General features: G+C 38.6%; 1 protein-coding gene across 1 annotated transcript in view; it reads right to left on the bottom strand.

Moving 5' to 3' along the window:
* Positions 1 to 24353, bottom strand: part of LOC149166499 (uncharacterized) — a 555184-nt gene that overhangs the window by 61817 nt on the left and 469014 nt on the right. Inside the window, exon 6 of the mRNA XM_089431356.1 lies at positions 5308 to 5367. Within this exon, the coding sequence (XP_089287482.1) occupies positions 5308 to 5367 (60 nt within the window). The remainder of the gene's footprint in view (positions 1 to 5307; positions 5368 to 24353) is intronic.

The raw sequence follows: 24353 nt of genomic DNA, 5'->3' as shown, positions 1-24353 counted from the left end.
GTGTATTCTCCTCCATTATCATATCTTAATATCTTGATCTTCTTTCCTGTCAAGTTCTCTACTTCAGCCTTGAATTCTTGAAATTTGGTGAAGACTTCGTCTTTGGTCTTCATGAGATAGATCCACATCTTACGAGAGAAATCATCAATGAAGGTTGTTGTCGCGCAAACTGGCACGACAACGCTCAGACCGGGGGCTGTCACTCTGATCCCCGGTCTCTCCGTTTAAGCCTATCTCCCGCGGCTAAGGGGGGTAGTCCCTGGAAAAGATGGAGGCCAACTGCCAAGCAGTTGGGCTGGGAGACGAGGTGCACGATTGAAATAAGCACTGAAAATGATTTGATGAATTGAGCAGACCAGTGCCCTAGAAGATCTAAATGATTACTAGCTGGATGATATAAGAACGAGAGCCACAGACAGCAATCATCAGATAAAGAGAGCGACGCTTTAGATATCTAGTAAAACCACAACGCTCTTCAAGCAACGATATCCAGCAAACTAAGAGAGATAAATTGCTTTAACAACAGTGAAACCAGATATTTGCTTTGTGTTCAGATCTCGATGTGAAAGATAGGCAATGATAAGCAACTGAAGATGACAAAATAATTTTCCAAACTTTTTTTTTATAGGGCGAAAATTTAAAATAAAAAATACATCAAACCCTAAAAAATAAAAATTTTTTTTTTTTTTTTTTTTTTTTTAGTTGCATTTAAATAAAAAAATAAAAAATAAAAATAAAAAAAACAAATATATACAAAAAAAAAAATAAAAAAAATAAAAAATAAAAAAGATTTTTATTTTTTAGGGTTTGATGTATTTTTGATTTTAAATTTTCGCCCTATAAAAAAAAGTTTGGAAAATTATTTTGTCATCTTCAGTTGCTTATCATTGCCTATCTTTCACATCGAGATCTGAACACAAAGCAAATATCTGGTTTCACTGTTGTTAAAGCAATTTATCTCTCTTAGTTTGCTGGATATCGTTGCTTGAAGAGCGTTGTGGTTTTACTAGATATCTAAAGCGTCGCTCTCTTTATCTGATGATTGCTGTCTGTGGCTCTCGTTCTTATATCATCCAGCTAGTAATCATTTAGATCTTCTAGGGCACTGGTCTGCTCAATTCATCAAATCATTTTCAGTGCTTATTTCAATCGTGCACCTCGTCTCCCAGCCCAACTGCTTGGCAGTTGGCCTCCATCTTTTCCAGGGACTACCCCCCTTAGCCGCGGGAGATAGGCTTAAACGGAGAGACCGGGGATCAGAGTGACAGCCCCCGGTCTGAGCGTTGTCGTGCCAGTTTGCGCGACAACAAAGGTCACATAGTATAAAGATACTCCAAGAATTTTCACTGACATAGGACCACATAGATCATGATGAATTAGATTTGATATTTCTTTGGATCTACCATCACTACTTGGAAATGTCTTCTTGATATTATTTCCAAGTGCACAACCATTACATGCACCTTCATGGTCTATCTGCAATTCGGGAATGCCTGAAACCAATTGATTTAAAGAAATCAATGCTCAATAATGAAGGTGACCATATCTCCTATGCCAGAGTTCACTTGGATTGATTTCATCATGTACTAAAGCTTGAGCTGGTTGACCCAAGAGTCTATACAATCTTCCTTCACGAATTCTAAAAACTCTAGCATCGTCTATACTAGAAACTTTAGGCCATACAAGTACTTTGCCATCAACAAAAGCTACTCTATCTCCTTTATCTTCTAAACATGAAATAGATACTAAACTCTTTCTCAAACCTGGTACATATAGCACATTGTTGAGATGAACATTGTTATCAAATTCTAGCTCAATAGATGTCTTTCCAATTCCTTTGACTGCATATTTGTAGTTGTCTCCAAGATCTCCTCTTTAAGATAGTCTTCTTTCCATCATGCTACTGAGATTGCTACAATCTCGTCATATGTCTTGAAGCACCACTATCTACCAGCCACATATCATCATCATTTGCAATAGAACCTGTTAGAGTAGAAAAGTAAAAGAAATCCTTGTCACCTTTAGACTTCTTTGGATGTTCATCATCAATGTCAGTTGCAGAAGCATGTTGTTTTCCTTTTCTCTTTCTATCATTCTCTCCTTCAGGACATTGATTCATGTAGTGACCAAATCTGTGACAGTGATAGCATTGAATCTTTGACATGTCTTTCTTTCCTTGCGGAGCAGGTCTTCCTTTTGGTTTCTTATTTTGGAAACCAAACTTCTTTCCTCCATTCTTCCTTTTGAAGAATGCTGCAAATGATTGAGAGCTTTCTTCCTTTCTCTCTTGAGATAAGCCTTGATTTTTATTGAGCACAAGAGGTCCATTGTTCTTCAAAAGAGGGAATATCCTTTCTGCTACTTTATACCAACGATAAATGCATCCCATGATCTAGGTAGTCCATTAGCTATTGTAGCTACAAGTTCCTTCTCAGAGATAAATTCATCAATTGCTTGAAGTTGGTCCCTTATTTCAGAGATTCTTACAAAATATGAAGCCACAATGTCGTCATTTGTAATCCTCCCCTCACGAAGGTCATTCTTTAGACTCATGACTTAACCAATGTTGTTGACTATGAATAGTTTGGTTAGGGCATCCTACATTTCCTTTGAAGATTCAAGCTTTGTAATATAGGGAATTAATTGATCCCTAATGGAATCCACAATAAGACTCATAACATTGATATCATCTTCCTTGAACTTCTCCTTTCTTGCATTATCTGTTGGTTCAACAACTTTACCCTTCACAATATCCACTTTGTTCTTTGCAAGAATAAGATCAATTCTAGTCTTCCAAGCTCTGGAATTTGAAGCACCTTCTAACTTTTTCTTTGATTTCATAGAAGAAGCCATGGATGTAGATCAACAAAGACTTCAACAATAGTGATCTCAATGTAGAGTTTCTTCAAGAGTGATCTCAGTGTTCCTTCCTTCACCAAAGCTCTAATACCATGTTGATTTTTCAAGTGCAATAGATACAAACACAATATTTCTGAAAACTAATAATTACTTCTAATGATGTCGATCTTCTTTTAATTTTTCCAATATATCACTAACCAAATATAATTTAGAAATTCAACCATATAAAAGCAATAGAATAATAGAGATCACAATGCACAAAGAGAGAACATGATTTACCCTGGGAAAACCCACTAAGGAGAAAAACCCAACAACCCTTTCAATAAAGAAATTCCTCTATTTAACAAGAGACGCACCTAGACCTCTAATCAATAACTAGGTCAAATTGACCTTTAACAATCCTATGGTCAAACCATCCAAGCCAAGCTTTCCAATGTAATCCAACATGTCACTCTACTGATCTGCCCTAGGCTGAATTTCGGCTTCCTAGAAACTGCTAAAACCCAGGAATTTCGCCCCCTTGCAATTGCCCAAAATTTTGGCCCCTACAACAGAACTTTCCAGAAAATATGTGAATTGGAGAGAGAGAAAGTCCTTCCAAACATACGAGCTAGGAGAGAGAGAAAGAGATGATTTCGTCCTTCTTCGTCCTCTTTATTCTTCTTGTCCTTTGCTTAGATGCCTAGAAGATGCTTGAGAGAAGTCAAATTGGTGACTTGAGGAAGAGGTCGAGCCATATTTTTATAGTGATCTGCTTGGGTCAAATGTATGTGACTTTGCCTAGGCCAACTTGACTTGGAGAGAGGCCGACTTGACAATTTTTGGAGCCAAAATTTCAAAATCAAAAATTTAAAAATTCAAATTTTCTTCCTTATAAAAAGTTCGAAAGGACATGACTCAAAAATATAATTTTCTTTTTACTCTAGCTTGAAGAACATGCTTTACAATAATCAATATAAATACATCAAGGGCCAAAATATGCATTATGAAGACCAACCTTAGTTACAAAATTCAACACATTCTACACTAGATCCACCATTATGCTGACTCGCTAATCAATACAGATCGCTATCCTTACCTCACTTATTTTTTGTCATAGGCCATATACACTTCCAACACTTTTAATCAAGCTCATTGTTGGTTTGCAAAGGTCACTTGTCTATTTTAGTTGGTTGGAATCTCAATGGACCATCCCTGCTGGAACAAACAAAGTTCGTTCTTCATGTTAAATACTCCAGAAGACTTGGAATATAAAGATCTCCATTGAGATACACAAATATATATTAAAATGTATGAATAAGAATGATGATACAATTGAGAGTGAGGGCCCTGCTTATATGCCAAGCAGGTGTCCCTCTATGAACGGTCATCTCTCCTTAGACATGCCTCTTTGTTTATCTAATTATTACTTATTTACATATCATTATGTTTATTATTTATTATCTATATTTATTACTTTTACATAAATTATATTCATAACACCTGTCATTCTGATACTCTCTTTATGTCCCTAGTCAACTATTACTCTCTTAATTCCTCTTGGGCAGTTTTGGGTCGGTTCCCATCGACTTAGGGGTCAAGACAAATGATCATATTGCACAGGACAACAAGATCTGCTAAATCAACCATCATGAGGAAACTGAGATAAAGGAGCACTTTATCTAGAGGTGTGCCATATATTACAAGATTAGAGGGTGGTTTTGCTGTCTTTTTAGGGAGGCTCAGAATTCTCTCCATTTTCTTTTGTTTCCTAGATGAGATGTCTAGCCTTATACATGCTGGAGGCCCTTGGCCTAAAGATATCACTCTATCCGACCACCCCTACCCAAATGGTCACCTCCAAGATGATCACTTTGTTCCTTCCAGTGGTCACATCAGACAAAGGCACCAAGTGACAGGTATACAGTAACAAGCAAATGTGGGTTTTATATTTATTTTATAAGAGCAGTCATTGTGTTCCCACTTTTTATTCTGCACTATTGTACTTCGCAATTCCTTTGACCTATTTGTTGTCATCTTGTTGGACATTAATAAAATTTGTATCTTTTGTTAACTTATCTGCATGAATTTTGCTGAAAAGTTCTATTTGGTTTAAGTCAATTTTTTTGCAGGCGACAAAGTAGGATGTGAAAACATCAGAAATCATACACATTTCTAGTTGGTATATATATATATACCAACTATATATATATATATATATATATATATATATATATATATATATATATATATATATGCATGCAAACTGTCATGTCTGAATCCTAATTGATTTTCCTTTGAACAACTGCAATACAGACCAAACCCTAAAGAATGCTTGTTTGCTCTTGGAGAACCAGCATCAAATCAGATATCAAAATGACAAAAATAGTTAGTATCATTGAATTCCCTATAGCTTTGCATTACTTAGAAGCCTTAGGAGAAAATAACAGAGTTGCTAATCTAACCTACTTTGCTCCATGCATTGAGAAGGCTGGACTTCCCTACATTTGGCCTTCCAATGATTGCAACCTGTGCCAAATTGAAAAACTTGTATCAGAACCTAGACAAACAGAAATTCAGAAAAAAGAACACATTTTGATAGAGACTACTGAATGGCAATTTAGGTTACCTGCAAAATAAGATGATACAATTAAAATAACAATGTTTCAATATTTTTCTTACATGTATTACAAAATGCACACTTTGTACTTATGGACACTTTGGTGGGGGGCATTGCAACACCAGTTACCTATGCATTCAGGTGGATTATACAATGCCCAAAAGGAGAGATGTTTTGCCCAAGGGAAAGAAGAACAGCCTGTCACCCCTCAATTTTATAAGGGTTACACTTGTGATTTCATCACAACATATGAGCTACAACATCATTCCCATAGAATTTTTTATGGATTGGGGTGCACATCTTCATATTATTTGATTGGGATGGTAACATGTTGGACAAGATTCTTTTCTCCTTAACAGATTGTCATGTTTGATGGATCATTAAGTCGCACTCTTTTAACAATGCATGTATCATTTTGATGGATCAGCTTCTTCTTCTTGATGAAGTACTTGCACCATAAATTACATGATCTATCTGTTGAAATTTGGGGCAGCTTCGGAATGAATTTCCCCAAAGGAAAAGCCAAATGACCCCAAGGAGAAACCATCTTGACCCAAAAGAGAATTTAATTTGGATAAAGGAAAATTATTGTTTGGCACTCCTCTCTTTATTATTTGATGCAGTGTGGAAAAATTCGCGAAAAAATCAGGATTTAATCCTAAATTCCGATTTTTTCAGCCAGCTGATTAAATCGACCGACTTTTTCCCTCCCGGAAAAATCGGGAATAAATCATAATACTCCCAATTTTATTAGGAGTCGACCCAAAAAGTCATCCCTCATTTACCAGGCCGTGGATAGAAGGCCGAAAAGGGGAAAAACACACATTTGTTTGCTGTTTTTGCTCCCATTCGTCCATGTGGAGAGAGTAGTTGTTTGCCATTGCCCAAGAGGAGGAGATTTGCTAGTTTTGTGGTGGGGATTTGGAGATTTGTCCACTGTTCAATGTGAGAGGTTCAAAGTGCCGAATTGTTGCTGCTGCCAGGTATGTATTTTAATTTCTCTCTTAATCTTTGTTAAACAAATGGCTTCTTAAATATTTCTTTAATTCTATTAGTTTGTTTTTATCACTGTTGATAATATCGGCGATATATCGGCGATATTCGGAAATATCGCGATATTTTCGGCAAAACGATATATCGCCGAGAAAATATCGCGATATTTTCTGTTTTGAAAATATCGGCAAATATCGGCAAATATCGGAAAATATCGGCAAAATATCGCGATATTTTGAAAATATCGGCTATATTTAAAAATTTGAAAAAATTATTTTTTATGCTTGCCGATATTTTGCCGATATTTTTGCCGATATTGCCGATAAGATATTTTCTGGACCCTCGCCGATATTTTCCCGATACCGATATTATCAACACTGGTTTTTATCTTATTTTTGAATCAAAAAATTGTTTAGAATCTGGATTGGAGCAAAACTTCAACTTTCAAGAATCAAATGACAAAAATTCAAACCCTTGTTTAGTGAATCTGAGTATGTTCAAGTGAGTGAGAAGAGACATTTAAAATCTAAAATCAACAATAACATTTGTGTTTGCTTCTTATGTGATGGGAAATTTTTAATTTTTTTCAATTTTTTTTTTTGTGGCCAAGTTCATATTCAAGTTCAAAGTTTCAAACAAAATGCCAAGGCTTTTGGACCCTATGTGGGAATATGGTGAATCTGATACTATACCCAAATCTGGGAGGGTTAATAGAATGTATTTGACTTGCAAGTTGTATGGAAAGCATATGTCAGGGGGTGTCAACAAATTAAAATTCCATTTGGGGCAAATTCTGGGCAAAATGTAGACCTTTGCCCAAATCCATCTCTAGAAATCATCCGGCAGGCCATTCAATCGTTGATGGATAAAGAGGAGGGCAAAGACACTATGGCAGCACAAAAAATCCAACTTGTAGGAGCCTCAAGAGTGGGGGGAAGTGAGAGTGGTTCTTCAACATCACCTTCCACACCCATATGTCCCAACCCCTCAGTGTTCTCAACTTTTTTTGTTCCCAGAAGCACACCTGGTGCACAACCTGGCATCAAATTGGCACTTAAAGAAAAGGAAAAGGCAAAAGCTTACAGGTTGGTCAGTAAGTGTCTTCTATGGAGTGATGTTCCTTGCAACATTGCCAAGACAAACCCATTCTACCAACCTATGTTTGATGCTGTTGTTGTCATTGGCCCGGGGTACAAAGCCCCCACTTTTGCAGAATTGAGAGGGCCTCTTCTTCAAGATGAAAAGACTAATTGCACTTCTAGATTGAAGGAGTTTAGGGCATCATGGGAACACAATGGATGCACAGTCATGTCAGATGGTTGGACTGACCAAAAGGGTAGGACCCTTCTTAACTTCTTGGTTAGTTTTCCCAAGGGGACAATATTTATGAAATATGTTGATGCATCTGCACACATTAAAGATGCACGTTTATTATGTGAGTTGTTGGACATCTTCATTTAGGAACTAGGCCTAAGAAATGTTACCCAAGTCATAACGGACAACGTTGCAAATTATGTTGCATCTGGGAAGGTTCTTATGGAGAGGTATCCTAACTTGTTTTGGACACCTTGTGCTACTCAATGTATTGACTTGATATTGGAGGATATAGGTAAGATTCCTATTGTGAGGGATATTGTTGAATCATCCAGGAGCATAACAAAATTTATATATAATCATGCATCTGTGCTTAGCTTGATGAGAAGATTCACCAACAACAAAGAGTGGGTGCGTTCTGCCATTACACTATTTGCCACTACTTTTATATCTCTTCAGTCTCTCTTGAATTCTATGTGGGATGTAAAGAGCATGTTTCTTTCGCCGGATTGGCGTGCATTATCTATTAACCGCAAACCAGAGGGAGAGGGCATATGCAGACTAGTTTCATATGATCAGAGCTTTTGGGCAGGAGTAGAGGAGGTGTGTGCCATTTCAAAACCTTTGGTAAGGGTTCTTTGGTTGGTTGATGGAGACAAGCCCACAATGGGCTACTTGTATGAGGCCATGGATAGGGCCAAAGAAGCCATTCGTGCTTATTATGAAGATAAGGAAGACGAGGGGTTAGAGAAACAACAGGTCATATGAAGAGTGATTGATGAGCGATGGAACAATACCTTCCATCGCCCCATTCATGCTACAGGTATCTACCTCAACCCTGCATTTTCTTACGCCTGTGGTTTTATATTTGATGTCGAGGTGATGAATGGATTCTTCACTTATGTCTGAGCAAGAAAGTGAAAGTATTTCTAAAGAAATGGAGGTATATAGGATGGGAGGTGGCACATTTGGTTTTACCATGGCTATTAAGAATAGGACGACCAAAATGCCAGGTAAGCTTCAGTTTGTTTCAAACTTTCAAGTTTAGAATTTCAATGTTTTTTTTTATGTTTCTCATTTTTCTTTTAACTTGTAGATGCTTGGTGGACAAGCTATGGTGGCAGAGTACCCCATCTCCAAAAGCTTGCCATTTGAGTGCTCAGCCAAACATGCAGTTCCTCTGGGTGTGAGCGCAACTGGAGTGTATTTGACAAAATACACAACAAAAAGCACAACAGGTAAAAAAATTTCAAATTAAATTTTTTGAATTCATTTCATTATTTTTAATATTTAAATTTTAAATTTTCTAAGTACTAATTTACAATCTATGACCCTAATACAAATTGGAGTCCCAACGCCTCAATGACATGGTCTACGTCTACTACAATCTTCGATTATGGGTGAGACAACTTCAGAAACCTCCTGATGTGGAAGCCATCTCATTGGACAATATTGATACCACTGCTGCATGGAGGGTCGAGACTGAGAGGCCGACCATGGACTCAATCCCTGATTGGTTAGATGTGGATCCAGAGGAGGTAGCAGTTGCAGGGGAGGGAGAGCCAGAGGTAGAGGAGGAGGAGCAGCATCAGGGTCAGGAGGCAGAGTTGGATGAGGATGATGAGGAGGAGGTGACACCATCTAGGATGGGCAGCAACAACATAGGACAAAGGCCACCTCTTTTATCGGCTTCTAGAGGACGACTGAGTCCATTTGTATTTCCAAGGGCTGGGCCTTCTTCCTCTAGAGGAAAACGCAAAGCCATTCCCTATTCCCATAAAAGGGGCGGAGGATCTTAGTGACCGATAACTTTATGACATGTAGATGACTCATGATATACATTTATTATATTTTTTGTTGATATTTTGACTCTTGAGAGTTGAGACTCAGACAAGACTCAAGATATAGGAGTTGATTCACTATTTTGATATGTGATGTAGCACTAGACTTCATATATATATTATATATTAGCTTTCTTTACATGTTTATGTGGAAATGTATTTATTTGATGTTGTGGATACTCTACATGCTAAAAAAACAATAAAAAATGAATATTTTTGTATTTTTTAAAATTTGCCAACTTTTTCAAAAAACTCCCAACTTTAACAAGTTTTTCAATTTTTGGGCCCTTGCAGATTTAATCCCAACTTCGACTTTTTCCACATTGATTTGATGTGACAAATTTACTTGGGCAAATAATCATCAAGGCACTTATGAGCAAAATTGAATTTATGTTTTTCCATCCAAATTCTCAAGTCGGCATCATAATACTTCATGTTGGCCTGCCCAAAATCCAGGACCCTTTGCATGATCAAACTACTTTATGTACCCACTCAGCCTCCTCCAAAAGTCATGAATCATTTGTGGAAGATAGCGAGCTCCAAGGCATATGAATTTTCTGTGGCAAGCAAAAGTCTGAGGTCTGTAATTAAGGCAAAGTTTCTGAGGCTCCTAGACTGCAAGAGATGCGAAGTTCTGAGGCAGGCTCTGTGGCATTCCGATCTCATATATTCTTCTGAGGTTGGTGCGAAGATCTGAGGCTACAATTCCATGAAGAAGTACGAAGATTTGTGGTTATATTCTCTGTGATATGCAAGTTTTTTTCTATGAAATGCAGGCTTATTCTCTGTGGAAACTCGAGCCAGTTTGAGAACATAGTTTTGTGTGTATGCGAGCTGCCACTAATCTCTGAGTTTGGGCCAAAATCTTGTGAATGGAACAGGCCGAGAGGGATAGGTTGCTGGCCGAGATGTTAGGGACAATACTGTTCATATTTTGGAGTGTATTCTTTTCTTGAAACAGGGCCGAAATTTCAGTGAAAGCTACAGGAGGGTGTTGGCATTATGATTCAAGTGTTGTCCTTGATGGCAACTCACTCAGAGGATGGTACAAGTGCTCAGAGGTTGGTACAAGTGATGGCATCTTAATCAGAAGACAGATCTCAGTACAGCATGCCAAGGAAGCTCATACACGCCGTTTCGTTAAGCCCAAGTCGCGTGTACACGCTAGTTCGATTCATAAAAAGCGCGTGTATGTGGAAAGGTTCCTTTGGTCCATGGTGGTTAGTCCTTGGAAGTTGTGCCTATGATTTCGGACCATTGTGTCTCGACGGGCGTGTCGATCCCTAGTTTTGAAGTTGATGGTATTGTGTTACTATGGTTTTGGCTCTTGGTATTGAGCTAGGCCTAAGACTATATAAGGAGAAGAAGATCATTAGGCAAAATCATCTTTCGACAAGGGCTTGAATATCTAAGAGTGAAAGAGATCTGATTTGCAGGTGCTGGGTTGCTTGATCTAAGCCAAGGAGAGATCACATTGGTTGATGGAAGACTAGATCTAAGGATAGATCGGGATCTAATGGTTTGAAATGCACTATCATGATATGGTTGATTATGCTTATTTCTAGATCTGCATATTGTCGCAATGCTATGTTCTGGATCTAACTAATGTCTGGTACAGCTGCAAATTGAGAAAGTTTATTTTTAGATCTGTACGCAGGTTGGCTTCGGTAAAAGAGCGTGTATACGCGGGTTTGGCTCCTTGAAGTAGCGTATATCTTTTGAAGCTTGTTTTTGGGTTTACAGTGGGGTCTGACAGTTATTGCAGAGTTCTGTAGTCTGCTCTGTGTTCTGATAACTGGTGATTGACAGGGTTCAGTGGTTCAGTGATTCAGAGTTTGGTTGTTTTATGCTTCAATGATCTGTTGTGGAAATTGAATGAATTATGGTCTTCAGATTGTAATGTTGTGCTTCAGGAATATTCAAGTCTGAAAATGTATGAAAGGTGATACCTGAAGAAAAGAAGATTGTAGGTCAGCACCTACGTACTAGTATCTTGGCTAGTACAAGAACAGGGGGGTTGGAGCTCCCTTCCAAGGAAGTTTGGAGAACGAGAGAAGGTTGTAGCCTTCTGCAGGTTGTAGCCTGCGTACTGGTATAAGGCTGCACCAGTACAAAAGATTGTAAACTGAAGTTTCTTAAAGAAAGATAGAGATAACTTGCAGCAGGTGGTTTTCACCCACATTGGGTTTCCACCTTATATCTTGGTGTTCATGTGTGTGACTTTTGATCCGTTCTGTTATACTGCATCTACTTACTGTTAATGTGCTGAATAATGTCCTGATGAACTTAACTGAAGAATAAGCTAACTAAGTTATGAGTTTTCTGCTTATACGCTGTTTTATTTAGTCACAGTAGCGTGTACACGCTGTTTTACTTAACTGAAGTAGCGTATATGTTTCTGAGCATTGAAAAGGTTTGATTGATCTGATAATACTGATTCACCCCCCCTCTCAGTATTATTTCCAACAATTGGTATCAGAGCAGGTCCTTCAGGGAAGCTTGATCGCTTGAAGGTAGATCATTCATCATGAGCAACTACGAGAAAGAAGCATCAATCAGGCCACCAGTTTTTGATGGAACAAATTTCAATTATTGGAAGGTAAGAGTTACTGCATATCTTCAATCTCTTGGTACAGAAGTTTGGAACATTGTAGAAACAGGCTATGCTTTTCCTTCAGTTACTCCTACAGATCCAGCTGAGAAAAAGACATATGAAACAAATGCAAAAGCAGTCAGTACTCTATTAGGAAGTATATCCCAAACAGAATTCATGAAGGTCATGCACTTCAAATCAGCAAAAGAGATATGGGACAAAATGATCACTAGCTATGAAGGAGATGAACAGGTAAAGGAAGCTAAACTTCAAACTCTCAGGATTCAATATGAGACTCTCAAGATGTATAATGATGAAAGTGTGGCAAATTATTTTCTTCGGGTAGATGAGATTGTTAATTGTATGAAAAATTTGGGTGAAGAAATAAAAGAAACTATAGTAGTTTCAAAGATTCTAAGATCATTATCCCCCAAGTTTGAATCTAAAGTATCTGCAATAGAAGAAAAAGAAAATCTCAAAGTTCTCACTATGTCTCAGTTACATGGAATTCTAACTGCTTATGAAATGAGAAAGGGAGGTCCATCAGACAGAAGGGAAGCTGCTTTTAAGGCATCAGGAAAAGAAGATTACTATGAAGCAAGCCATGTTCCAGAAGAAGAGGAAGAAGAATCAAATTTTGTCAGAAATCTTCAAAGGGGTGCTGGAAGGTTCAGAGGTAAGCTACCTTTCAAATGCTTTGCTTGTGGAAGAGTAGGTCATTATGCTGCAAAATGTCCTAATAAGATAAAGGAAAAGAACCTGCTAGATGGAATAAGAAACAAAGTGCAAATAAGAAAAGCTACTACACCCATGAAGATAGTGATGGCTTATCAAACAGTGATGAAGATGAACAAGGTAATAAATATAAGCTATTAATGGCATTTGAAGATGATGATTATGAGGATGCTGTAGATGTGGATAATCTCTATAATGAAATTACTAGACTCAAGAGATGCATAGAAGAAAAGAGTGTGATCATTGATACTTTGCAATTTCAAATTGATGAAAAGGAAAAACATCTTGAAAAACTAGAAGGTGAAATTGTTGGTCTCAGAAAAGAAATTGAGAAAACAAAAGCTATTAATCTTAAGTTTGTCAAAGGATCTGAAACTTTGGATGAGATTATCAATGTGCAGCGGTCTCCTCTAAACAAGACAGGTTTGGGCTATAATGGAGAAACCTCTCAAGCATCCACCTCAAAAATTATCTTGATGCAGCAAGAAGAAATGAGCAGAAGAACAATGAAGATAATCAGGTAAAGCAGGGACGAATTACAAACAGAAACTATCAGGGACAATCCTTCTTAAGGGTGAACAAAAGCTACAACCAACCACAGGTAAAATCTTCTCAGTTTGGCACAAGAATAGATGAAAATAGAAATTACAATCAGTTGGCTGGTAGATTCAATAACCGCAGAAGCTTCTTCAATGGACAATGCTTTTCTTGCCATAACTTTGGTCACAAAGCAGCTCAATGTGTTGCATATAAAACAATCATGACTAGGGAAGCTCAAAAACAAAGAAGTATGACAGGGATTACAAAGAGGACCTATAACAACTTTTCGGTTCTTGAAAATGAAGTTGAATGTTCTATTTGCAATAATTTTGGTCATAAAGAATCTGAATGCAGGAGCAGGTTTCAGGAGAAAAAGGAACAAGCCACGAGCACCAAAAAATGGAGAATAAAAGAACCTCAGACAGAAAGATGTGGGATAGCGTTTTATGCAGAAGGACAGGAAAATCTATGGTACATTGACAGTGGATGTTCGAAACATATGACAGGTGATAAAGAAAAACTTGAATCTTATTCTACTTTAGAAAAGGGAAAGAAAGTTTCTTTTGGAAATGATACTCCTGCAACTATAAAAGGAAAAGGTATTGCTCCTTTGAAAGAAAAGGTCAAGGCTGGAAATGTTTTGTATGTTGATGGATTGAAGCATAATCTTCTAAGTGTCAGTCAGATGTGTGATCAAAAAACCGAGGTTATTTTCAGATCGAATGGATGTCTTGTTCGTGATCTTGATACAGGTAAAACAGTTCTCAAAGGCAAAAGAACTCCAAATAATCTGTACATATTTGAAGAAGGACAACAACAATGCTATCTTAGCAAGGATGAAGAGCACTGGCTATGGCATCGAAGGTTGGGACATCTAAGCTTCTCACAAATAAGAAAAGCATGCAAATATCAGGCAGTTCGCGATCTTCCAGATATCAAAATTCCAGACAACACTATATGCAAATCTTGTCAGTTTGGAAAGCAAACCAGAACTAACTTTCCAGAAAAGGAAGGATCAGCTAGCTTGCCTCTTGAGCTAGTCCATACAGATGTATGTGGTCCATTTAGGAAAAGGACACCTCGAGGAGAAGAATATCTGATATTATTCATTGATGATTTCTCAAGGTTTGTTTGGTTAGGGCTTATGAAGCACAAAGATGAAGCATTCGAAAAATTCAAATCCTTCAAAGCATTGGCTGAAAATGAATCAGGACACAAAATTAAGTGCCTCAGATCTGACAGAGGTGGGGAGTTCACATCAAATGAATTTTTCGATTTCTGCGATGAACATGGGATAAGAAGAGAATTCTCTACAGCTAGAACTCCTCAGCAAAATGGGGTTGTGGAAAGAATGAACAGAACTATCCAACAAATGGCTCGTGCTATGCTCGATGAATCAGGTACTCCTGCAACCTTCTGGGGTGAAGCTGCACATGCTGCTGTTATCATTCTTAACAAAACAAATGTCCGAGTAAACAGCACTCAAACACCTCATGAGCTTTGGAGTGGTAAAACTCCTTCCGTGAAGCATTTCAAAATCTTTGGGAGCAAATGTTATATTAAGAATACTGATGAGCAACTTGGCAAACTTGAACCTAGAGCAGATGAGGGCATTCTTCTTGGTTATTCTCCACATAGCAAAGCATACAAGTGCTACAATAAAAGACTTGGCAGAATTGTTGACAGTATTGATATAGTGGTTGATGAGAAGGGATATATTCCTAGGCAAGTTCATCATGAAGACATTGAAGAAGATGAAGGTTACTCTCAAAGGCGAAATGATGAAGAAGAAGAATCTCAAGAAGAACCAGAGGAGCAGACAAGAATAGAAGAGAAGACTCCATCCAGATATGTCCAAAAGAATCATCCAGAAACTCAGATTGTGGGGCAGAAAGAAGCAGGAGTACAAACAAGAAGGACACTTGCAGAAGCTTCAAGCTACTTGGCTCTACTCTCCTCCATTGAACCACAAAATGTGAAAGAAGCATGCAAAGATGAATGTTGGGTCAAAGCAATGGATGAAGAACTTGAGCAAATCGAAAGGAACAACACTTGGGAATTAGTTCCTAGACCAAAAGATAAGAATGTAATAGGAACAAAATGGGTCTTCAAGAATAAGTTAAATGAAAATGGAGAAGTAATTAGAAACAAGGCCAGACTTGTTTGTAAAGGGTATGCACAGCAAGAAGGAATAGATTTTGAAGAGACCTTTGCTCCTGTGGCAAGACTAGAGGCCATCCGAATGTTCCTTGCTCTCTCAAGCTTTCAAAACTTCAAGGTATTTCAAATGGACGTGAAATCAGCCTTCCTAAATGGAGACTTAGAAGAAGAAGTATATATTGAGCAGCCAGATGGGTTCATTCTTGGAAATGATCCAAACCTTGTATGCAGATTGAAAAAGGCACTCTATGGGCTCAAACAAGCTCCAAGGGCTTGGTACTATCGGTTGGACAAATATCTTCACCAACAAGGCTTTTCAAAAGGATCAGCAGATAGCAATCTCTATATAAAAGTTGAAAATAACAAATTGCTAATCCTTGTTGTTTATGTAGATGATATTATTTTTGGCAGCAATGAAGAGACCATGAGTCAAAACTTTGCCTTGGTTATGCAGAAAGAATTCGAAATGTCACTTCTTGGAGAATTGACATATTTTCTTGGATTGCAAATCCAACAAAATGAAGGAGGTATCTTCTTGTCTCAAACCAAATACCTCAAGCAGATCTTGAAGAAGTATGGCATGGAAGAGTCAAAACCAGTATGTACACCCATGGTTACAGGATGCAGCCTCAGTGCAAATGATGAATCAGCAGCAGTTCACCAACCCACTTATAGATCCATGATTGGGAGTTTGCTTTATTTGACAGGTACTCGACCAGATATTACACATGCAGTAGGAATGGTTGGAAGATTTCAAGCCAACCCAAAGGAAACTCATCTTCAGGCAGTCAAAAGAATCTTCAAATATCTTCAAGGGACCCAAAACTATGGCTTATGGTATCCTAGAAATACTGATCTCACTCTTCATGCTTACACAGATGCAGATTGGGCTGGAAGTGTGGATGATAGGAAAAGCACAAGTGGAGGTGCTTTCTTCATGGGTTCTAGATTAGTATCTTGGTTCAGCAAGAAACAAAGTTCGATTGCCTTATCTACAGCTGAAGCAGAATATGTGGCTGCAGCATCTTGTTGCACACAACTTCTTTGGATGATGCAGACCTTGCAGGACTTTCAAATCACTTGCACTCCACCTGTCTCTATCTTATGTGATAATACAAGTGCAATCAGCATTTCAAAGAATCCTGTCATGCACTCAAAGACCAAGCACATACCAATCAAGTACCATTTTCTTCGGGAACAAGTGCTTGAGCAGAAGGTCAAGTTGGAGTATGTTCCTTCTAAGGAGCAAGTTGCTGATATTCTCACAAAACCACTGCCCAGGGAAACTTTTGAATATCTCAGACAAAAGCTGGGAGTAGTTGATGCTTCATCCTGTTGTTGAAGATTGTTTGTTCTACAGAAAAGTTGGTATACGCAGGTTACGGAAGGGATATGAGCGTATACACGCGGATTTATGGTGGGTAAGTCGCGTGTATTCTGGACGCTTGTTGCAGAAAGAATATCCGCGTACATACGCTGTTTTATACAGGATAAAACGCGTATATGAAGTTCTGAACAGCAAGGGAAAACTCTGAAGTTCTGAAAAGCAATAGGAATGTCAGAATTCTTCAGGCACAGTTTCAGGGAGTGCAACAGGCACAGGTTCAGGGGGAGCAGCTCAAAAGTCTCATAAAGCATTGTTGGCATTCAGATGTTTTGGTTGTTGGTTTCAGGAGAAGGAGCTCAGAAAGAAATTCTGGTTGCTGATCTAACAAGATGTTTATCAGATGTTGCTGGTGTCTTTCCTAAGTCTTGGTCTAGATCTGTTGTCTCTATGTCATGTATCTCTCTTGTCATATCTCTTTTATGGTGTCAAGGTCATGTAACGGCCTATGTTGGTTTCCCCACTATGCCTGGGATGAATGCTGTAATATAATTGGTTGTTTCTGATATGTCCCCTCTTGGTAGGGAGTATGGATGTATGTATTGAGTCTTTTGGTGATAGGAAGGTCCCTTATGGTGTATAAATCTTGGCTCTTGTTGAAGAACATCTTTTTCAGATCTGGCCTACTGTCAGGGGGAGCACGAGTCAGCACAGCCAAGCAGAGGTATCAGCATGTCCTCAGGGGGAGCACAGCCCTTTGCTCTTGATGTCAAAGGGGGAGAGTGACTTGGTGTGGTGGTTGCCATCAAGTCCAAAGGGGGAGATTGTTGGCATTATGATTCAAGTGTTGTCCTTGATGGCAACTCACTCAGAGGATGGTACAAGTGCTCAGAGGTTGGTACAAGTGATGGCATCTTAATCAGAAGACAGATCTCAGTACAGCATGCCAAGGAAGCTCATACACGCCGTTTCGTTAAGCCCAAGTCGCGTGTACACGCTAGTTCGATTCATAAAAAGTGCGTGTATGTGGAAAGGTTCCTTTGGTCCATGGTGGTTAGTCCTTGGAAGTTGTGCCTATGATTTCGGACCATTGTGTCTCGACGGGCGTGTCGATCCCTAGTTTTGAAGTTGATGGTATTGTGTTACTATGGTTTTGGCTCTTGGTATTGAGCTAGGCCTAAGACTATATAAGGAGAAGAAGATCATTAGGCAAAATCATCTTTCGACAAGGGCTTGAATATCTAAGAGTGAAAGAGATCTGATTTGCAGGTGCTGGGTTGCTTGATCTAAGCCAAGGAGAGATCACATTGGTTGATGGAAGACTAGATCTAAGGATAGATCGGGATCTAATGGTTTGAAATGCACTATCATGATATGGTTGATTATGCTTATTTCTAGATCTGCATATTGTCGCAATGCTATGTTCTGGATCTAACTAATGTCTGGTACAGCTGCAAATTGAGAAAGTTTATTTTTAGATCTGTACGCAGGTTGGCTTCGGTAAAAGAGCGTGTATACGCGGGTTTGGCTCCTTGAAGTAGCGTATATCTTTTGAAGCTTGTTTTTGGGTTTACAGTGGGGTCTGACAGTTATTGCAGAGTTCTGTAGTCTGCTCTGTGTTCTGATAACTGGTGATTGACAGGGTTCAGTGGTTCAGTGATTCAGAGTTTGGTTGTTTTATGCTTCAATGATCTGTTGTGGAAATTGAATGAATTATGGTCTTCAGATTGTAATGTTGTGCTTCAGGAATATTCAAGTCTGAAAATGTATGAAAGGTGATACCTGAAGAAAAGAAGATTGTAGGTCAGCACCTACGTACTAGTATCTTGGCTAGTACAAGAACAGGGGGTTGGAGCTCCCTTCCAAGGAAGTTTGGAGAACGAGAGAAGGTTGTAGCCTTCTGCAGGTTGTAGCCTGCGTACTGGTATAAGGCTGCACCAGTACAAAAGATTGTAAACTGAAGTTTCTTAAAGAAAGATAGAGATAACTTGCAGCAGGTGGTTTTCACCCACATTGGGTTTCCACCTTATATCTTGGTGTTCATGTGTGTGACTTTTGATCCGTTCTGTTATACTGCATCTACTTACTGTTAATGTGCTGAATAATGTCCTGATGAACTTAACTGAAGAATAAGCTAACTAAGTTATGAGTTTTCTGCTTATACGCTGTTTTATTTAGTCACAGTAGCGTGTACACGCTGTTTTACTTAACTGAAGTAGCGTATATGTTTCTGAGCATTGAAAAGGTTTGATTGATCTGATAATACTGATTCACCCCCCCTCTCAGTATTATTTCCAACAGAGGGCTGAGCCCTAATCTTGTGCAGACATGAGGTCATAACATCATGGAGCAGACTTGTAAATGGAGGGCAAGATTCCTTGTTGAATAACACTAGTATAAGGCCTCATAGGTAGAGGAGCAGTGCAGTGGTTTAAGGCCACATTGAGAGCAGACCTATGGCATTAAAAGAAGCCCTAATCAGGACTGAATCCTTTGAGATAAGGTATGCACAGGGAAGAGTTTTATGAGAAGAAGTTGATAGTTTCAAAGCTATGTAAGCGCATTTATTATGTTGACGATTTGTAAGGCAGTTTAGGTCCAGGATGGACAGCTTGTGCTCAATGGTGTTGGGCTATTAGAGAGAGACCTAGTACAGTGAACAGATAGGCAAAGATGACAGTGTGTATGGGCAGACTTATGGTTGATCTTTGAAGGATCTTATGGGCAGCTATCTTCAGTGATACTTGTCCTTATGACAGAATTGTATGGCAATAACTCTTATGACAGAAATGTATGGCAAAACCTTCATGTCAGTGATATATGGCAAAGTTCTTATGACTGAGATGTAAGGCTGTGTCATTGTATGTCAATTCCTTTATGACAGTATGACAGTGATACTTATGATGACAGTGAGATGACCATGATACAGTTACATGTATGCCACTTGAGATATGTGCTCTTGCAATATGGAGGCAGACCTGACAGAGGTCTAGTGGAGGGCTTGTGAATGTTAATTTGGCAGCTCAGGGACAAATTCCCTCCTTTGGACAGCCTTCCTCATGTTGAAAATTATGTAGCAACGATCAGCATTTTCCATTAAAAATTAGAAGGGAAAAAAAAAATTGTCAACCTACAAGTCGGCCCCATTAGGACTAATTAGACCACGTGTGACACACACACACACACATATATGGCATCGTTAGCATTCATTTGGACACCAATTCAACACAAGTTCGATCCATAGTTTTAAAAAACGGTCGAGTCGACTCCGACTTGGCCGAGTCAGACCGAGCCAATGCCTGGCCGGGTCGGCTCGGTAACAACTCGGCTGACTCGGTAATGACTTGGCCGACTCGGCTCTTTGACAAAAATCCTAAAGCACATTTGTCAAAAGTTGTTCCACCTCCTACATATCAATGGTTTGGTAACTGGTTGTTGTTTATTGCATATTTATAGCCCTAAAGTAATCTATCACTGTGAGAAAGTTTTGAAAATTACAAGGCCAAAGTATGGTTATCCTAGTGGCATGAATTAGAAAATTGAAACAATGCATTGAGCCATACAATGTTTTTAAAAAGGCAAACGTTCTGGCAATGGACTAATAAATACATATTTACCTATGATTGTTCTGGAGCTTGACCAAAATTAAATCAAGGGTTTTGAGACTTCATTAGGGGCATAGAATTGGTATTATTGTTGTTGTAGTCTAGTGATTGTCCTTAGGCCGAGGAAGAAAAGAATCTTGGCATTGGTGGCTAAGTATGAACTTTGTATTGGACAGTGCACTGGGTGCCATTTTGATATAATGGATATATTCATGAGCCTACTTTGATCATATGTTGTCTTCTCTCTATATTCTAAAGCTTTGTGTTTGGAAACATGAATGAAAATCTTTAAAATTATGTTTTTTATAAAAAAATAAATATTTAATGTATTTTTTACAACGACTGAGTCATTGAAATCAAACCGGCCGAGTCGATACCGAGTCAGAGTCGGAGTCGAAGTTGACCCTCGACCGTTTCCGAGTCGGAGTCGAAGTTTTAAAACATTGGTTCGATCCGCAACTTCAAGACAAGATACCACACATGCGAAGGAAGAGAAAAATGTTTCTTGTGATCTACGTTGGCTTCTTTCTTGGAGTTGTGTTGACTTCATTTGTCTTGGGCATCATAACATCTGTTGAGCTTTTGTTTTGCATTATCTTGAAGGCCGAAGACTTCAGAAATTTGTTGATTCTCACTAAGTGTGATCCTCACTCTCATTGGACATTGACCTCGGTTGACCGAGTGACTTGACTGTGGGTTTGGCCGAGCTTCTGTGAACCGTACGTTGAATTTTCTATGGAGACTTCAGTACTAAATTTTGATCTCTTATTATAGTGACCACAGGCCCGAATTTTGGCCTTATTGTGCAGACTAGTACAGTTGACTTGGAGCTGATCCTTCTCTCTGTTGACCGACTTTGACTGGTATTTTTCATTGAGTACAGTTTTCGATTTGTTGGAATATTTTGAGGTACTTTTGATGAATAGAATCTCTCTCCCATAAGAAAAGAATTTTGCGTTTTCTCCTTGTGGGTTTTGCCCTAGCTGTGAGCCTAATCTTGGTGTCTTTTGTCTATTGTTCATTGTCTATTATGATCTCTATTTACTTCTCTTATTGAAGAATTGAATGGTTGAAGTTTTTCATGTATAGCTACTTGTTGATTGAAGAATAAAGAAAGAACTGATTGCATCAATAGAATTAGTTATCAATTGTGAAAAACTATTCTAGTCCTAGCTACACTAGAATTTCAACATGGTTTCAGAGCTTTTGTGAAGAAGAAAGAGCAGAGAGATCATCTTGAAGAGCACTTGAAGGGCATCTAAAAGGTACTTTAAGGAGTTTTGAGTTTTGTCCTCTATTGTGACCAGCAATCTTCATCATGAATTCCTTCATGAAGACTGAAAGCAAGCTTGAAGGAGCTACTAACTACAAAGCATGGAAGGCCAGGGTTGAAATCATTCTTGAAAGGAACAAGGTTTTGGGAATTGTTACAGGTAAAGTTACTGAACCATCTGATCAAGCAGGAAAGGAGAAGTTTCATGAAGATGATATTTTGGCAAGAAGAATTATATTGGATTCTGTTAGGGATCATTTGATTCCCTATATTGTTGAACATAAGACTGCTAAAGCTATGTATGATGCTATCATTGGATTGTATACCATTAATAATGTGAATCAATCCATCAATCTAAGAGGACAACTTCGTAATATCAAGATGACAAAGAATGACACAGTGGCATCATATTTTGTCAAGATATCTCAAATTAGAGACCAACTCAAAGCCATTGATGAAGAAGTATCCGATAAGGAATTGGTAGTTGTTGCCTTGGGTGGTCTTCCTAGATCTTGGGATTCGTTTGCATTAGGGAAAATGCTCCAACTTTTGCCAAGTTACAAGCAACATGTACTCAAGAAGAGTCAAGACTCTTTTCTAGAGACATTGAAGATCCAAGTATAGAAGCATTTGTAGCTCATGCTAAGGGAAATAAGAAGAAACCAAATTTTGGCAAGTTTCAAAGAAATGCTGGAAAAAGACAAGGCCCTAGATTTGCTTCAAAGAAGGAATCTACTTCACAAAGAAGACCTCCTCCTCCCTCTCAAGATAGAATAGATAGAAGAGATAGAAGAGATAAAAAAGATTTATCAAACGTTCAATGCTTTCGTTATCAAGCTTATGGTCACTATCAAGCTCAGTGTCCTCAAAAGAATCGAAGAGATGACTATGAAAGAAATGATGATCATAAAAGAAGAGGAAGGCATCATGCATCTACTACTGATCTAAATGAGCCATCTTCAAAGAGGAGGCATAGGAGACATGATTCTGAATCTAAATACTCATTTATTTGTGCTCTTACAAGTTCCATTGAAAATCATGATGAAATTTGGCTTGTGGACAGTGGTGCTTCTAGGCACATGACTGGAAGTCGTGATCATCTATCTGAATTGACTGAAAAGAAGTTTACTCAAAAGGTTGAGCTTGGAGATAATGGAAAATATGAAGTCAAGGACATTGGTACGTCATCCTTGTTGAGAAATCTAGGGCATTAGCATTAGGTGATTTCTCTTCCATTAGTGACTGCTTGTGAATACCTTTTACTTCTTTAGATTAGGATCTTATTCATGTTAGATTATTAGTGTTCTTCTTCATCAAACAGTAACCAATGCTTGAACATAAATACACAAGAGACAGAGCATGTAGGCTATATGCTAGGGCCAAAATCTCTCACTCTTTAAGAGGAAAACCCGCACAAATTCTTCTTATAGAAATTCCAATTGATGAAAACCAAGACCAACACCCTTGACCTAGCAGCTTCTCCAAGACCAAGACACAAGTCCTTGTGAAAATTCCTAAAACTCGGAATTACTACTGCAGCAAATTGATGTTACTTCTCCTACTTGTTAATCCATACAAGTTATTTACTGTGTTCTACAGTAAATATCGAAGTAAATACAACTGCAACATTCACTATTTCAAATAATATGTCGAAACAAGAAACTGAACAGGAAATGGATACAACACAATGGCACCATTATTTTTGGACAAAAGTCCCAAGAAAAACCCAATGGGGAAAACTAATGCAATAGCTCTAAGGGTTTTATTATTATGCATTAGTAAATCTAAGTAAAATTCGTTGGAAGCCCGAGTGGCTATCGGATATAGAGAGAAACTGACAAAACAAATAGTGAGATGATCTCACCTTGTCACTGGAAGAATCTGACCCTGATCTCGCTGGAAGGAGGCTTTGCGTCCCTTTTGCACAGATCTGTGTCAACCCTACGTAGTTTTTGCGTCACCTCTGCTGGGGACTGCGCTGCTCCTCTTCTAGATCCTCTGCTACCCAGAAACTTCGATTTTTTGCCTCCTGGTCTCACACCCTGGCTCCCGACTTCTGAAACTCGATTTCTTCAACAGGAATTCGATCTCCCTCTAGGCTCTACGCTGCCACTGCGTCAGCTTTGTGTGGGCCAGCGTCAGCCTCTCTCTGGACGTCGTTCTGCCCTCTCTGTCTTGTACTCTCCGGCCCAGGAAAACTTCCCTCTTCCGGATACTATCTCTGCCCCTCACTGCAAAAGATCACTTCGAAATTCTTTCCGGCAGCTGCTCTGCTTCAAAAAATCGATCTTCTAATCTTCACTCGATGTGTGTTCTCCAAGTCCCCCTCAAACCTCTTCTTATATCTTTCTATTGGACAACCAACGGCCCAAATTAACATCTAATCAATGGCTTAGATCATTTTGGCTTGATCCCCATCTTCTTCTAGAAGTTACACCCACAGTTTAGATTAATACCCATTAATTATTTTAATTTCGTAAGTTTAGACTTAGGGTCCCATTAAAAATAATTAATTAT

The sequence above is a fragment of the Pinus tabuliformis genome, chromosome 5_1 (genome assembly GCF_031772625.1).
Source record: "Pinus tabuliformis cultivar Carrire ecotype Pingquan chromosome 5_1, CPIR1, whole genome shotgun sequence".
Classification (NCBI taxonomy): Eukaryota; Viridiplantae; Streptophyta; class Pinopsida; order Pinales; family Pinaceae; genus Pinus; species Pinus tabuliformis.
Note: the sequence above shows the minus strand (reverse complement) of the source record. Positions and strands in the feature narration are given on the sequence as shown.